The 16251-nt window shown below is 42.3% G+C and overlaps 1 protein-coding gene across 9 annotated transcripts in view; it reads right to left on the bottom strand.

The window, feature by feature from the left end:
- Positions 1–15983, bottom strand: part of MELK (maternal embryonic leucine zipper kinase) — a 96459-nt gene extending 80476 nt beyond the window's left edge. For 2 of the 9 annotated variants that reach the window (XM_072841951.1, XM_072841960.1), the window contains exons 1-5: positions 15534–15968; positions 9526–9621; positions 6867–6952; positions 6169–6285; positions 6006–6050 (exon numbers count right to left, since the gene is read on the bottom strand). In XM_072841951.1, coding sequence (XP_072698052.1) covers positions 6006–6050; positions 6169–6285; positions 6867–6952; positions 9526–9583 — 306 coding nt within the window. In that variant the 5' untranslated portion in view covers positions 9584–9621; positions 15534–15968. Of the gene's footprint in view, positions 1–6005; positions 6051–6168; positions 6286–6866; positions 6953–9525; positions 9622–15533 lie in introns of all 9 variants that reach the window. The other 7 variants (XM_072841952.1, XM_072841957.1, XM_072841953.1 and 4 more) reach the window with 7 other exon arrangements.
- Between the last annotated feature and the right edge of the window lie 268 nt (positions 15984–16251).

The following is a 16251-nucleotide window of genomic DNA, read 5'->3' as shown; positions in this document are numbered from 1 at the left end:
GTGAAAATAGCAAGGGATAAAACAGTATACACTGATGTACTGACTTGTATGCTGAACAAAAGACACCAAACACAAAAATCTTCATAGGTAACATTAATCTAGTGACAAAAAATGAAACCATTAATCACTGAAAAGAGTAGTGGGCAGGTGGGATTATAGGGATTAACTTCAAAGGGTCAGGAAGGGGCGCCTGGGTGGCTCAGTGGTTGAGCATCTGCCTTTGGCTCAGGGCGTGATCCTAGAGTCCCAGGATTGAGTCCCACATCAGGCTCCCTGCATGGAGCCTGCTTCTTTCTCTGCCTATGTCTCTGCCTCTCTCTGTGTCTCTGATGAATAACTAAATAAAATCTTTTTTTTTAATAAATAAAGTTCTACTTATTTAAATAATCTCTACACCCCGTGGAGGGCTTGAACTCACAACCTTAAGATCGAGAGTCACGTGGTATAATGAGTAAGCCAGCCAGATGCCTCAATAGTTAATTTTTAAAAATGCTATCCAGTAAGATTTACACAAAGAAAAGAGCCTATTTTATATTCTCAAATAAAGAAATGCAAAACAAAGTGAAATAAAAACATTAAAAACCTCTATGAATGTACATAAATGGTCTCCAAGCTAAAATATTAAGTGCCAGGGGAAAAAAGGTACAGAACATTATAGTAGGTGACCATTTGTGTGACAGAAACTAATATGTCACATGCATATTTATATATATTTATACATAAATATATGCAAACATATGTATACACACACAAGCATATAAGATATATGCAGGGGGATCCCTGGGTGGTGCAGTGGTTTGGCGCCTGCCTTTGGCCCAGGGCACGATCCTGGAGATCCGGGATCGAATCCCACGTCAGGCTCCCGGTGCATGGAGCCTGCTTCTCCCTCTGCCTGTGTCTCTGCCTCTCTCTCTCTCTCACTGTGTGCCTATCATGAATAAATAAAAATTAAAAAAAAAAAAAAAGATATATGCAGGGATTTAAGTACAATTGACCCTTGAACACATGGGTTAAGAGTGCCAACCACCCTGACAGTTGAAAATCTGCATATAATGTTTTTTTTATCTTAATTCCAATATAGTTAGCATAGTGTTTTATTAGTTTCAGGTGTACAATATAACGATTCAATAATTCAATACATTACTCGGTGCCCATCAGGACAAGTATACTTTTTTTTTTTTTTTTAAGATTTTATTTGGGGATCCCTGGATTTCTCAGTGGTTTAGAGCCTGCCTTTGGCCCAGGGCATGATCCTGGAGTCCTGGGATCAAGTCCTGCATCAGGCTCCCTGCATGGAACCTGTTTCTCCCTCTATCTGTGTCTACCTCTCTCTCGGTGTCTCTGATGAATAAATAAATTAAATATTTTCAAAAAATTGGTCTTGGATAAAAATCATCTTATTTATTCATGAGAGGGATCCCTGGGTGGCGCAGCTGGGATCCCTGGGTGGCGCAGCGGTTTGGCGCCTGCCTTTGGCCCAGGGCGCGATCCTGGAGACCCAGGATCGAATCCCACGTCGGGCTCCCAGTGCATGGAGCCTGCTTCTCCCTCTGCCTGTGTCTCTGCCTCTCTCTCTGTGACTATCATAAATAAATAAATAAATAAATAAAAAAAATTTATTCATGAGAAACTGAGAGAGAGAGAGAGAGAGAGAGAGAGACAAGGCAGAGGGAGAAGTAGGCTCCATGCAAGGATCCTGATGTGGGACTTGATCGGAGGACTCCGGGATCACCCTGAGCCAAAGGCAGATGCTCAACCCCTGAGCCACCCAGGCATCCCAGGAAAAGTATACTCTTAAACTCCTTTGCCTATTCCACCCATCCCCTCACCTACCTCCCTTCTGGTAACCATCAGTTTGTTCTCCATAGTTAAGAGTGTTTTTGGTTTGTCTCATTTTCTGTTCATTTGTCTCTTAAATTCCACATATGAGTGAAATCATATGGTATTTGTCTTTCTCTGACTTACTTCACTTAGCATACTACTCTCTAACTCCATCTATGTTGTAGCAAATGACAAGATTTCATTATATTTTATGGCTGAGTAATATTCCTCTGTGTGTGTGTATGTGTGTGTGTCTTCTTTATCCAATCATTTATCATCTTTAAAAAAAAAAAAAAAAGGGGGGATCCCTGGGTGGCACAGCGGTTTGGTGCCTGCCTTTGGCCCAGGGCGCGATCCTGGAGACCCCGGATCGAATCCCACATCAGGCTCCCTGCATGGAGCCTGCTTCTCCCTCTGCCTGTGTCTCTGCCTCTCTCTCTCTCTCTCTCTCTCTCTCTGTGACTATCATGAATAAATAAATAAAATCTTTAAAAAAAAAAATCATTTATCAATGCTGCTACCATAATTTGGCTATTATAACTAATGTTGCAATAAACATTGGAGTACATATATCTTTTCAAATTAGTGTTTTCATATTCTTTGGGTAATCAGTAGTGGAATTACTGATCATATGGTAATTCTATTTTTAATTTTTTGAAATCTGCATATAACTTTTGACCCTCCCCGAAGTTTAACTATAAACAGCCTACTGTTGACCAAAAGCCTTACCAATAACATAAACTGTCAATTAACACATCTTTTGTGTGTTTTGTGTATTATATACTGTATTCGTACAATAAAGTAAGCTAGAAAAAAAGAAAATCATAAGAAAAAGAAAATATAGGGATCCCTGGGTGGCGCAGCGGTTTGGCACCTGCCTTTGGCCCAGGGCGCGATCCTGGAGACCCGGGATCGAATCCCACGTCGGGCTCCCGGTGCATGGAGCCTGCTTCTCCCTCTGCCTGTGTCTCTGCCTCTCTCTCTCTCTCTCTCTCTCTGTGATTATCATAAATAAATAAAAATTAAAAAAAAAATTTAAAAAAAAAAAAAGAAAATATAGGGGCGCCTGAGTGGCTCAGTTGGCTGGGCATCTACCTTCTACTCGGGTCATGATCCCAGAATCCCAGGATCAGGCCCTCACATTAGACTCCCTTCTCAGCAGAGAGCCTGCTTCTCCCTCTCCCCCTGCTCCTGCTTGCTCTCACTCACTCTTTCATCACTCTCAAATAAATAAAATCTTTCAAGAAAATACATTTACAGTACTGCACTGCAAAAAAATCTGTGGGAGGGCGCCTGGGTGGCTCAGTGGTTGAGTGTCTGCCTTTGGCTCAGATCATGATCCCAGGACCAAGTCCAGCATCAGGTTCCCTGTAGGAAGCCTGCTTCTCTCCCTCTGCCTATGTCTCTGTTTCTCTGTGTCTCGAATGAATGAATGAATGAATGAATGAATGAATGAATGAATATAGATAGATGAATGAATGAATGAATGAATGAATAAATAAATAAATAAATTGATTGATTAATTAATTTTTTTTTTTTTTTTTAGGAATCTGTGGGGGCTCCTGGGTGGCTCAGTCAGTGAAGCATCCCACTCTGGATTTCAGCTCAGGTCATGCTGGGTGTGGAGCCTGCTTAAGAATCTTCCTCTCCCTCTGCCTCTCCATGCCCCACCCCACCCTTTGAAGGAAGGAAGCAAGGAAGGAAGGAAGGAAGGGAAAGAAGGAATTTGTGTATAAATGGGCCCATGCAGTTCAAACCCATGTTGTTCAGGATTAACCGTACATGGAAAATCTATAAGAAACACAAGAAAAGTGACTGAGTCAGAGGAAAGGGAACTGGAGGACTGGGATATGGAAGAGAGAGTTTTCCTTTTATTATATATTCCTGGGGTGCCTAGGTGGCTCAGTTGGTTAAGCATCTGACTTTGACTCAGGTCAAGATCTCAGGGTCCTGGGATTATTCAACTAAGCCATGCAGGCACCCCAACATTACAAATTTTTAAATGTGCTTTCGAAACAGAGCTAATCTTTTTTTTTTAATTTTTATTTATTTATGATAGTCAGAGAGAGAGAGAGGCAGAGACATAGGCAGAGGGAGAAGCAGGCTCCATGCACCGGGAGCCCGACGTGGGATTCGATCCCGGGTCTCCAGGATCACGCCCTGGGCCAAAGGCAGGCGCTAAACCGCTGTGCCACCCAGGGATCCCTCGAAACAGAGCTAATCTATAAAAATGATATACAGTTACAAATTAACTGGCTGAGACTAAAGAAAATGAAACAAGAGATGAATGATGGAAGTTCTAAAGACTTTACATTTTGGGCCAAAAAGGACAGCTAAAATTTGAAAGGTCTGATTCATTTAACACATGTATTGAAGAAGACTACCTATGGACTGTGAGTTGAACTGTGTCCCCCAAAAAGATATGTGTAAGACCTAACATCTGGTACCAATGAACATAACCTTATTTAGATCTTCGTATATGTGGGATGCCTGGGTGGCTGAGCGGTTGAGTGTCTGCCTTTGGCTCAGGGCGTGATACTGAAGAACCAGGATCGAGTCTCCCATTGGTCTCCCTGCATGGAGCCTACTTCTGTCTGTGTCTCTGCCTGTGTGTGTGTGTGTATCTCATGAATAAGAGAAATAAAAGAAAATCTTTTAAAAAATGATCTTTGTAGATGTAATCAAGTCCAGATGAAGTTGTACTGGATCAGAGTGGACCCTAATTCAAGACTATGATATTACATGAAGATGGAAATTTGGACAAAGACACAGACACACAGATAAGAATATGTCATTTAGGGCAGCCCAGGTGGCTTAGCGGTTTAGTGCCACCGTCAGCCCGGGCTGTGATCCTGGAGACCTGGGATTGAGTCCCACATCAGGTTCCCTACGTGGAGCCTGTTTCTCCCTCTGCCTCTGTCTCTACCTCTCTCTCTCTCTCTCTCTATCTATCTCAAATAAATAAATAAATAAATAAATAAATAAATAAATAAATAAATAAATCAGTCAGTCAGTCAGTCAGTCATTGAGAGACAGAGATAGAGACGGGAGTGCTACAAGCTAAGGAATGAGAGACTATCAATAACTGTCAGAAACTAGGTAGGAAGCACGGAACAGAGTCTCCAGAAGAAACCAACTTTACCCACACCTTGATTTCAGACTTCTAGCTTCCAGAAGTGAGATAATAAATTTTTCTGTTGTTTAAAAAAAAAAAAAAAATTTTCTGTTGTTTTAAACCACCAAGTTTAAAAAAATAAATAAATAAACCACCAAGTTTGTGGTAGTTTGTTCTGGCAGCTCTAGACTAATATGCCATATAAAACTGGAGTGGATCCTTCCCTCTAGGAACAAATTCTAACATTCTGTTCATTAATCCTAATCCCATTAGGAGTGTCTTAAAGGGATGCCTGAGTGGCTCAGTGGTTGAACATCTGCCTTTGGCTCAGGGTGTGATCCCAGGGGTCTCGGGATCAAGTCCCACATCGAGCTTCCTGTGGGGAGCTGCTTCTCCCTCTGCCTATGTCTTAGCTTCTCTCTATGTCTCTCATGAATAAATAGATGAAATCTTAAAAAAAAAAAAAAGTGTCTTAGAAAGCGTGCGTTTACAATGAATTTCCAACTTATATATGTCTACTCAATCTAAATTATTATAGACAGAACTCAAACACATAAGCCACTTAATATTTATTATAATCTTTCAAGTGAAACACACTTTTCACTTAACTATTGATAGAGTATACAGAAATGGTCTGAATATTTGATTTCCCCCAAAATTGATATGGCGAAATCCTAACCCCCAAAAGATAATGGTACTAGGAGGTGGAGCCTTTGGGAAGTGTCTGGGATATGAGGGTGAAGCTCTCCTTAATGGAATTAATGCTCTTATAAATGAGATTCCAGGGATCCCTGGGTGGCGCAGCGGTTTGGCGCCTGCCTTTGACCCAGGGCGCGATCCTGGAGACCCAGGATCGAATCCCACGTCAGGCTCCCGGTGCATGGAACCTGCTTCTCCCTCTGTCTGTGTCTCTGCCTCTCTCTCTCTCTCTCACTGTGTGCCTATCATAAAAAAAAAAAAAGAAAAGAAAAGAAAAGAAAAGAAATGAGATTCCAGAGAGATCCCTCGGCCCCTCTACCATGAAGGACACAGCAAGAAGGCACCAGCCATCAACCAGAAGGGTCCTCACTTGACCATGCCAGCGCCTTGATCTTGGAATCCCCAGCCTCCAGAACTGTGAAAAATAAACTTCTATTGCTCCTAGGCTCCGCAGCCTGTGATATTTGTTATAGCAGCCCAGTGGACTAAGACGGAGACCAAATACGTTTAGGTCTCTAGACCATACTACTAACCTCAAGAACCATGAATATTTTGTTGGCTGTCTCTAGCACGTGGTAGAGTTGACATATATGCTGATGTCGCAGGTTCTTCAAAGCCTCAATCTCCGTTTTGATCCGAGGCAAATCACTCTGTGACAAAACACATTACATGAACAATAAACCTATTTGGGAAGTGCACCAAGCATTGAGAGCAACAACTTTATTGCTGAGTAGCAAAAGCAACCAATGGCCTCAAAACAAACTGTTCAAAAGTACACAAGGATATAACAAAAATTATCTGTATGGATATTTAAAAAAAGCCTTGAAGGTTTTATGAAACCCTCTTTTATGAACTCTTTTATGAAAGAGTAATTTGATGTGGGTCAGTAGTACAAGGTCCAGAAAAATCAAAACAATCTCAGACTCCCTTAGAGGGTTAGCATTCCAAGCAAGGAAAATAACAGAGACACACCTGTGCTGCCATTTAAGCCATATCAGTGTCCCTTAGAAGCATGTGGAGCTAAAAACTGGTGATGTGAGTGAAAAACACACAGGTCTTCACTGTCTCCATCTTTCAACTTTTCCATGGGACAATTTTAAAAACAAGCCAAAAAAGAGAAAACTATAGAAAAAGTATTCTCATAAAAGTAGTAACCAGAACATTTGAGCAAATTCAGGTTTGAATTTACAAAACTAATCTATACATATTTTGAAAATAATTTTAAACTTACCCCTAGTGCATTTTTATCCATGATTTTTATAGCTACCATTTCTCCAGTAAGGATGTGGCAGGCAAGTTTGACCTTTGCAAAGCCACCTGAATATAGGAAAACGTATTATGAAGAGATAAGTAAGAGTAATCTAAAATCATCATCAGAGCAACCCAAGGACTCAGGCACAAATACCTTTCCACATGCTTTTACTTTTTTTAAGATTTTAAGTAATCTCTATACCCAACGAGAGACTAAAACTTACAATCCTGAGATCAAGAGTTTCACACTCCAGCTGAGTCAGACAGGCACCCCTGCCATTTGCCTTTTTTTTTTTCCGCCATATGCTTTTAAGAAGCTCTATCAATCCATATCCTCCTGGAAATTTGTGGTTCTTTCTTCCTATTGCTTCTAAAGTGCTAGCCATGACCCTAACCTCTCCTCATTCAATATCTAGATGAAGATTTTTTTTACCATGATAGTATCTTTAACTTTATTTATTTATTTTTAATTTATTTATTCATGAGAGACACAGAAACAGAGAGGCAGAGACATAGGCAGAGAGGGAGAAGCAGACTCCATGCAGGGAGTCCGATGGGGAGTCTTGATCCCAGAACTCCAGGATCACGTCCTGAGCCGAAAGCCACCCAGGCATCCCATATCTTTAACTTCAGATTGAAGAAACAGGAAACCAATTCACTACTTAGAAATCTGCTTCATAATTAACATTGCAATTAAATTTGCTTTATAATTGGGGATCACCGGGTGGCTCCATGGTTTGGCAGCTGCCTTCGGCCTGGGGTGTGATCCTGGCGTCCCAGGATCGAGTCCCGCATCCCGCCATCAGGAACCCTGCATGGAGCCTGCTTCTCCCTCTGCCTGTGTCTCTCTCTCTGTCTCTCTCTCTCTGTCTCTCATGAATGAATAAATAAAAATCTTTAAAAAAAATTTTTTTGCTTTATAATTTACACCACTAGAATATAAAGTTGCTGAGAAAAAGACAGTAGGAAACATCCACTCAGTTTTCGTTTTTGTTTTCCACTCAGTTCTAAAACTGGATCAGAAGCAGGATATTGTTTCAAAACTGTATCAAAAGGTAGATAAATGTCCACACATCAGTATCTAAAAGAAATTGCCAACTTAACATTTCTAAAAAGAAGCTATGGTCTTCCCCATCTCAGTAAATGGCAACTCAACATTTCCCAAAAATCTTGAGCCCTTCTCCTTTGTCTCACACTCCATATCCAACCCATCAACAAATCCCATTGATTCTGGGGCACCTGGGTGGCTCAGTAGTTAAGCGTCTGCCCTGGGCTTAGGTTGTGATCCCGGGGTCCTGGGATGGAGTTCTGCATGGGCTCCCCGCAGGGAGCCTGCTTCTCCCTCTGCCCATGTCTCTGCCTCTCTCTGTCTTTCATGAATAAATAAAATCTTTAAAAACAAAAACAGGGCAGCCCCAGTGACACAGCGGTTTAGTGCCTCCTGCAGCCCAGGGTGTGATCCTGGAGACCGGGGATCGAGTCCCATGTCGGGCTCCCTGCATGGAGCCTGCTTCTCCCACTGCCTGTGTCTCTGCCTCTCTCTCTCTCTCTCTCTCTCTTTCTGTCTCTCTGCGTGTGTGTCTCTCATGAATAAATAAATAAATAAAATCTTAAAATAAATAAATAAATAAATATTAAAAAACAAAACGAAAACAAAGGGATGCCTGGGTGGCTCAGCTGTTGAACGTCCTCCCTGGGCTCAAGTCGTGTTCCCAGGGTCCCAGGATCAAGTCCCACATCGGGCTCTCCACAGAGAGCCTGCTTCTCCCTCTGCCTGTGTCTCTGTCTCTCTGTGTGTGTCTCTCATGAATAAATAAATAAAATTTGAAAAAATAAAAACAAAAACAAATCCCATTGGTTCTGTCTTCAAAACATATCAGTTGTTACCTTGGGGGAAAAGAAGCAGGTACTGACTGGAAAAGTTCTGTCTTGATCTGAACAGGGAACATATACATAAAACTCCATGGAGATGAGTGTACTTTGCATATTGTATTGTGTTGTACCTCAATAAGTTAAAATACACAGACACGTACAGAATCCCATTCACTATATTCACTGCTATCACCCTCATTCAAGTCACCATTATCTCCCGTATCACTCACCTGAATCATTGCAATAACCACCTAACACCTCTCTGCTTCTGCTCCTGCCTTTCCCAGCCCAAGTTTTTCACAACTAAGCAGCCAGAGTGATCCTTAAAAACAAAGGTCAGATAGATCACTCCTTGGCTCAAAACTCTCTAGTGACTTTCATTCTAAATGAAATGACCTATAAGGCCTCTCCTACTACTCCCCTCTTTCTTTTTTTTCTTTTCTTTTTTTAAATATCTTATTTATTTATTCATGAGAGACACAGAGAGAGGCAGAGACACAGGCAGAGGGAGAAGCAGGCTCCCTGTGGGGAGCCCATGCGGGGATTCAATCCCAGGACCCCAGGATCACAACCTAAGCCAAAGACAGACTCTCTCAATCACTAAGCCAGCCAGGTGCCCCTACTCTCCTCTCTCTTGTTCCACTTTTTCTTTCTAAAGTAGGTTGAAGAATTTTAAAATTAAACTGAAAAGCTCATGACTTCCCAAATACACTATATTCTCAAACAGTTGATCTGTCCTCTGCTTCCAAGAAAAAAAAAAAAATTACCTGTCCCAATAGTTTCATATAATTCATAGTATTTGAGAAGTTCATCATAATCTTTCATAGTCCTCCTGGAGGTTTATACAAAATTACAAAAAGAACCTATAAGACAGAAATAGTACATGATCAAAAAATGAACTACTATGAGATTATCTCCTCCACTCTCATAAGTGCACATATAAATATGTCACAGACATATAAATGATACCAAAAAAACTGATTAGCTATATGGTTAAAAAAAAAAAAAAAAAAAACTGGATCCCTATCTCCTACCATATGTAAAAGTCAACTTCAGATCCAGGAAAGACTTATATTTGAAAGATAAACCTTTAAAAAAATTTAAAGAATAAAAAAATACATTAAACATTAAAATTAAGAACTTTTACATGTCTAAAGATATCCTTAAAAAAAAGAAAACCATAAATGTGAGAAATATTTGTAACATTTATAAACCATGGATTTTTATCCAGAATATACTATATAAAATATAGAGACAACCCAAAAGAAAAAAGCAAATGAAATTAAAAGGCATTTCATAAAGAAACACAAGTTACCAATAAAAAAATGTTCAATTTTATTAGTCATCAGGGAAATGCAAATTAAGATTTCAATGATATACAATTTTAAGAAACATACAATGAGTTACATATTTTATTACTATGCTCCACAACTTATATGTGTTACATACACAGTTGATTCTTGAACAATGCAGGAGTTAAGGGCATTGGACTCCCTTGCACAGTCAAAAATCCACATAGAACTTTTGACTCCCCCAAAACTTAACAGCCTACTGTTGACAGGAAGCCTCATCAATAACATAGTCAATTAACACTTATTTTATATCCTATATGTATTATATACTTAATTCTTACAATAAAGTAAGCTAGAGAAGAAATGTTATTAAGAAAATTATAGGGATCCCTGGGTGGCGCAGCGGTTTGGCGCCTGCCTTTGGCCCAGGGCGCGATCCTGGAGACCCGGGATCGAATCCCACGTCGGGCTCCCGGTGCATGGAGCCTGCTTCTCCCTCTGCCTATGTCTCTGCCTCTCTCTCTCTCTCTGTGTGACTATCATAAATAAATAAAAAATTTAAAAAAAAAAGATAAAATATAAAAAAAGATAAAATATATATATGCATATACATATAAGTTAGTTGTAAAAAGATCTTAGGAAAAAAATTTAAAAATAAAAAGGTCTTAGGTAGATCTGGTTTTTGTCAGTTTTAAAATTAAGTAGAATTACAAAAAATCATGGGGATGGAGACACCTGGGTGGCTCAGTGTTTGGGTGTTGCCTTCGGCTCAGGGCACAGTCCTGGGGTCCCAGGATCGAGTCCCGTGTCAGGCTCCCTGCACGGAGCCTGCTTCCCCCTCTGCCTATGTTTCTGCCTCTCTCTCTCTCTCTCTGTGTCTCTCATGAATAAATAAATAAAATCTTAAAAAAAAAAAAAAATCATGGGGATGAGTAGGGCCCTGTTGTATACATGATACATAAGATCACACAGCTTATGTATCAGCTTTATCTTATTTGTGGAGGATATGCTGTTTAACTAGAGATTAGCAGTATATAGGGCAGAAGTGCTAGTGCAATCACTGTCAACCCTGATTTTCTTTTATTCACTTATCATACAGATGTGTTTACTGAACACCTACAATGTATCAGACCTGCATTTTACACTAACTCTAAAACAGAGAAGAAATGCAGTCCCTACCCTCATGAATCTTACATTCTAGCAGAGAAGACAAAAAGCAAATAAACAGATAATACATAATTAAAAGCTATCATAAATACTGGGAAAGAAATAGGCAATAGTGGTCAGAATGGGTTGCTGAGAAAATACTGTTTAAGCCAAGATCCAATTTAAAGGTTGAAAAGTGAGAAAAAGAAAATCAACCTCAGGTAATGAAATTGGAGGAACTGTTAAAATGATAATGATCCTGGGGCACCTGGGTGGCTCAGCAGTTGGGCATCTGCCTTTGGCTCAGGTCGTGATCCCGGGGTCCTGGGATCGAGTCCCATGTGGCTCTCCACGGGGAGCCTGCTTCTCCCCCTGCCTATGTCTCTGCCTCTCTCTCTGTGTCTCTTATAAACAAATAAAATATTTTTTGAAAAATGATAATGATCCTTACTTAGACTCACCACTATTTTCTCACCAATATCCTCCCACCTCCTGCTTCCTTAAGACACCCACCTGCTGAACGGCCACAGCTTTTTGACAGTATTCATTCTAAAACTGGTCCTTGCTTCCCTAATCCTTTCTTAAAATCACCAGCACAAGCTCAAATCCTATAAGCCCCTTTTCAGTTCCTAGGGAGTATTATTTCTTAATGGTCTTTGTTCAGTAGGCCTCAACAGAAGTTGTGAACCCATAAAGGAGAGGAAGGATATTCTAAAAAGAGGGAATTTAGGTGCAAAGATCCCAAGGGAAAAAAGTCAACATGTACTGAACTAAAACTGCTTTTAGAGGTACCATCAACTGGAAATGCAGATTTGAAGCTGAGACAACAGATGAGCCACATGGAAAAAAAGAATATTGGTGTTCTCTCTCTCTCTCATATTACACACAAAATCAATTATAGTTTGTATAAAGACTTAAAAGTGAAAGACAAATCTTTAAAATGTAGACAGCTAAAGTCTTGCCCATACCAGGCCTATAGCCAGGAGTGGAAAAAGGCAGAAAGGAAAAAGAAAAGAAAGAATTAGAAGAATATAGTTTCATGGAAGCCAAGAAAGAAGAAAAAAGTAAAACGAGTAAAAGAAAGTTTCTAGGGAGTAGATTTCTAAAGTTTTCTAAAAGTGTTCATACATAGGTCAAGTCCTACAGCTTGAGTCTCAGTACTGCAAAGTGGAGCTTTCTTTATGGATAGACATGAGGTGAAAGATCTGTGAACCCACACAGGAATGGCTCCTCTAAGACGCTCTCCTTCCCAGAGGCTAGTGTGGAAGGACAGGACTGGGGGATTTCAACCTTGGGAAGAGAGGCCCCAACACCCCTTAGAAAGCCAAGCAGGAAGCAGGAAGCCCAGGCAAGTGAAGGTCACTGAGTCAGGCACAAATAATCTCCCATATAATCCAGCACAGCATATCAGGACCCTAGAGTTCACAAAGGAGTTTGAGGCCAATACCTGGGTAGTAACGAAATTCTCCTTTGCCCAACCTGACCCCTGTGCACAGATCTCCCCTGGTGACCTAGCAGCGGACTAGCTATGGCAAAACAGGCCAGGATCCTCAGACCCCATTCTCTCTAACATTTTGAAAAATTAAGTGAGTACATGCATATCCAATTGGGGCTTCGGAAGCGAAGTTCCAGGTGGAAAGGGCAAAGCTCATACATCTTGATCACTGACTCTCAGTAGTAGAAGCCTGGTATTAGTGCTCATTTCTAGAAACCTGACAGTCTCCCTTCACCCACAGGCAGAGTTCTAGCAAAGCCGCCACAAAATGATGAGTGGCCAGCACCATGTTCACTCTGTTCCTCATCCGGTCTCATCCAGAATTGAGTAGCCAGCACATTACAAAGCCTTAAAAACGGTCATGACTTTGGAAGATCTAAAATGCAAGTTCCACTTCAGGAGTGCAGGGAGTTGGGACGCCTGGGTGGCCCAGTGGTTGAGCATCTGCGTTTGGCTCAGGTCGTGATCCCGGGGTCCTGGGATGGAGTCCCACATCGGGCTCTACACAGAGATCCTGCTTCTTCCTCTGCGTCCTCTGCCTGTGTCTCTGCCTCTGTGTGTGTGTGTCTCTCATGAATGAATAAATAAAACTTTTTTAAAAAGGAGTGCAGTGAGTTTATTTAAAGAAAAAAAAAAAAGACAAAGTAAAAGGAGAGATCCTGAGTACAGTGAGGATGAGGTATCATCTTAAATTGAGGTAGAGAAAAAAACTGAATCTGAATGAAATAATCAAAAGCGCAAGAGCTACAAACAATATTTTTTCAAATATTCTCTTAAATCTCCTTTTAAAATGCTTAAAGCTGGGCAGCCCGGGTGGTTCAGTGGTTTAGCGCCGCCTTCAGCCCAGGGCCTGATCCTGGAGACCCGGGATTGAGTCCCACGTTGGGCTCCCTGCATGGAGCCTGCTTCTCCCTCTGCCTGTGTCTGTCTGTCTCTCTCTCTCTCATGAATAAATAAATAAAATCTTTTTAAAAAGTAGGCTATCCAAAAAAAAAAGTAGGCTATCAGGTTCATTAGAGAGCAAAGCCCCAGCTTAGGCAGTATTGGGGTATTGGGGTATTCAGAACACAGAGGCTAAAGAGGAAACACAAAAAGACATTTCAAAGCTTAAAAACCATGAGATGGAAATTGACAGAGGCCTCGCAAAATATAAGAATCCTAATTGCCAAGTGCACATGTTTAAATTCCATACAAAAGATTGAACTCTGTTGACACATTCAAAAGGAGACAACCTTTTGTATGACCTTGGAATTCACTTCCCCAGATGAGAGATATAAGAATTCACAATTAACACAAATGAGTTTTGAACTTCCAGGTCACAGCCCCAAGTCAACTAGCAAAGATCAACTTACGCCAATATAAGACAAGCACCTTTTCTTTCTCTTGCTTCTCTTTATCTACATCCCCCCCCCATCCTCAAATTACACCATATTTTTGGACGAGTAATACAAATGTGGGCCTCAATCAAATCTACTGAATCCAGTAACCATCGTTTTTGCTACTGTAGAAAGTTTGCATTGCAAACTGGTACAAATGACAGCAGATTTTACTTGGCTTTTGTGGAGCTAGTTCTAAATATTCTTAAGTGCTCTGTTTATCCTCTAGACTTTGGAAGTATAGAACATAGGAAGGATGGTGCTGGAGTAACCTAACTGTGTAGCTGCTTAAAAAAGATATTGAGGGCAGCCCGGGGGGCCTAGCAGTTTAGTGCTGCCTTCCACCCAGGGCTTGATCCTGGAGACCTGGGATTGACTCCCACATCAGGCTCCCTCTGCCTGTGTCTCTGCCTCTCTCTCTCTCTCTCTCGAATAAATAAATAAAATCTTAAAAAAAAAAAAAAAAAGATATATGATCATTGTGGAAGGCAGCCTCTCCACTGTGGATAATGTTGAAGAAAACTAGGCCCCACTTAGATACCTGAATGTCGTTCTCAGTGTGACCATATAGAAGAATTGGAGGCATATACATTTAGTATCTTGAACTTCTCTGGGGCAACTGCTTAGGTAACAAAAGGTTTATCACCAAATTTTATAGAAGGGCAACAAATTGGAGGCAATTTCTTACTAATGATATTATCCGGGCTATGCTATTACCTGCGGGGTAATACATTTACCTCATCGATGAGCTTGGTTAAGATACTATGCTGAGGATATTTCAAATAAGAAGTAGAATACCGAATGGTATATAATGTGGCCTTGTAATTGATACATTTAATTAACATCCTGTCCTTCTGCCTCGCAGAGGATTCTAGGAGCACCAACGAAGAGGCAGGCATTCATTCCTAAAGGCGTTAAGAGATTCATCTGCTCATCTGGCTGGTCCACAGTAGATAAGAAAGGCAGATCCGCTGGTGAAACAAGCCCAATGATGATGCAGTAAGGGACTTTCTGATTTCTCCCCAAACATGGGAAGCAGAAACCAAAACATGAACAAGAAAGTTGGGGCACACTGACTTCCAAGCAAAACTCCAGGGACCTCTCAAACCCGCCGCCACTCCCCCCGCCCCCCCATCCCACTACCAAACAGAAACATCAGAGGTGAGGTTCAGGAACAATTACTCATCCTAGGTGCTATAGGACTGATCGCTTTCTTGGGATGCTCTCCTTTGGGAGTGTCCCTTTTTCCCGCTGGTTTCTTGGGGGTACTGCTCCTTTTACTGCTTTGGCAGTCAGGGCATGTCCCTTTTAGCGTGAGCCTTCTTAAGCCACTACTTCGGGACAGTGAAGGGGGAAGAAGGATCCGGACTCTGAAAAGGGGCGGTAACAACATAACACGTTTCCTCTTGAACTGCACTGCCCCAGTGCACTGCGCTGTAAGAACAGAAATAACTTGGAACCCTTACCCTTCCTTCACCTTCTTCCGCGGAGACAGGGTCACGGACACGTGTAATGTGGGAACTCACGACTCTCCAAGTCCCCTTAGTGGCAAACGCTTTGCCTGCGCCTCATCAATAACTCCGAGTTAGAGACGATCATTATCCCCACTTACAGAGGAGAAAACCGGGGGTCGGGAAGCCCGACTAGATCATCCGGGAAGTGGGCTCGCAAGGTGGGGCTCCGGAGAAATCCTCCAGGTCCCCCGCGCCGCGTTACAGCCGGGACCCCGGCCCTCACCCACGGCGGAGACACTGACCTGAGAGGGGCGGAGGGCCGGGAGGGGCGGGGCCGGGCAGAAGCACACCGGAGCGGGCCAGCGGTCCCGAGCCGAGAAGCAAGCGCCCAGAGCCCCTGGGAAGCTTTGGAATTGCCGGGTTCCGGCCGCTTCCGCCCGCCAAGGAAATCAAACCTTCCCGGACCGGAAGGGGCGGGGCGCGCGGGGGCGCGCGGGGGGCGGGGCCGGGCGCGGCGGGAGCGCGCAGTGGCGCTCCGACAGGCCCCGCGCCCCCCGGAAGGGCTGGGCCTGGGAGGGCACCGCAGAGCGGGTCTGGGCCTCCCGAGGCCCCACGACGTAAGGGCCTCGGTTTTCCGTCTGGGTGCGCCTTCACCGGAGGGCATGGAAGGTTCTCCAGGGCGGTGGACGTACAAAGTCTCCACGTTAATCAGCCTGCTCACGCCCTGCTT

This window comes from Canis lupus, chromosome 10 (assembly GCF_048164855.1).
Source record: "Canis lupus baileyi chromosome 10, mCanLup2.hap1, whole genome shotgun sequence".
NCBI classification, from domain to species: Eukaryota; Metazoa; Chordata; class Mammalia; order Carnivora; family Canidae; genus Canis; species Canis lupus.
The sequence above is the reverse complement of the archived record's forward strand: the minus strand, read 5'-3'. Positions and strand labels throughout refer to the sequence as shown.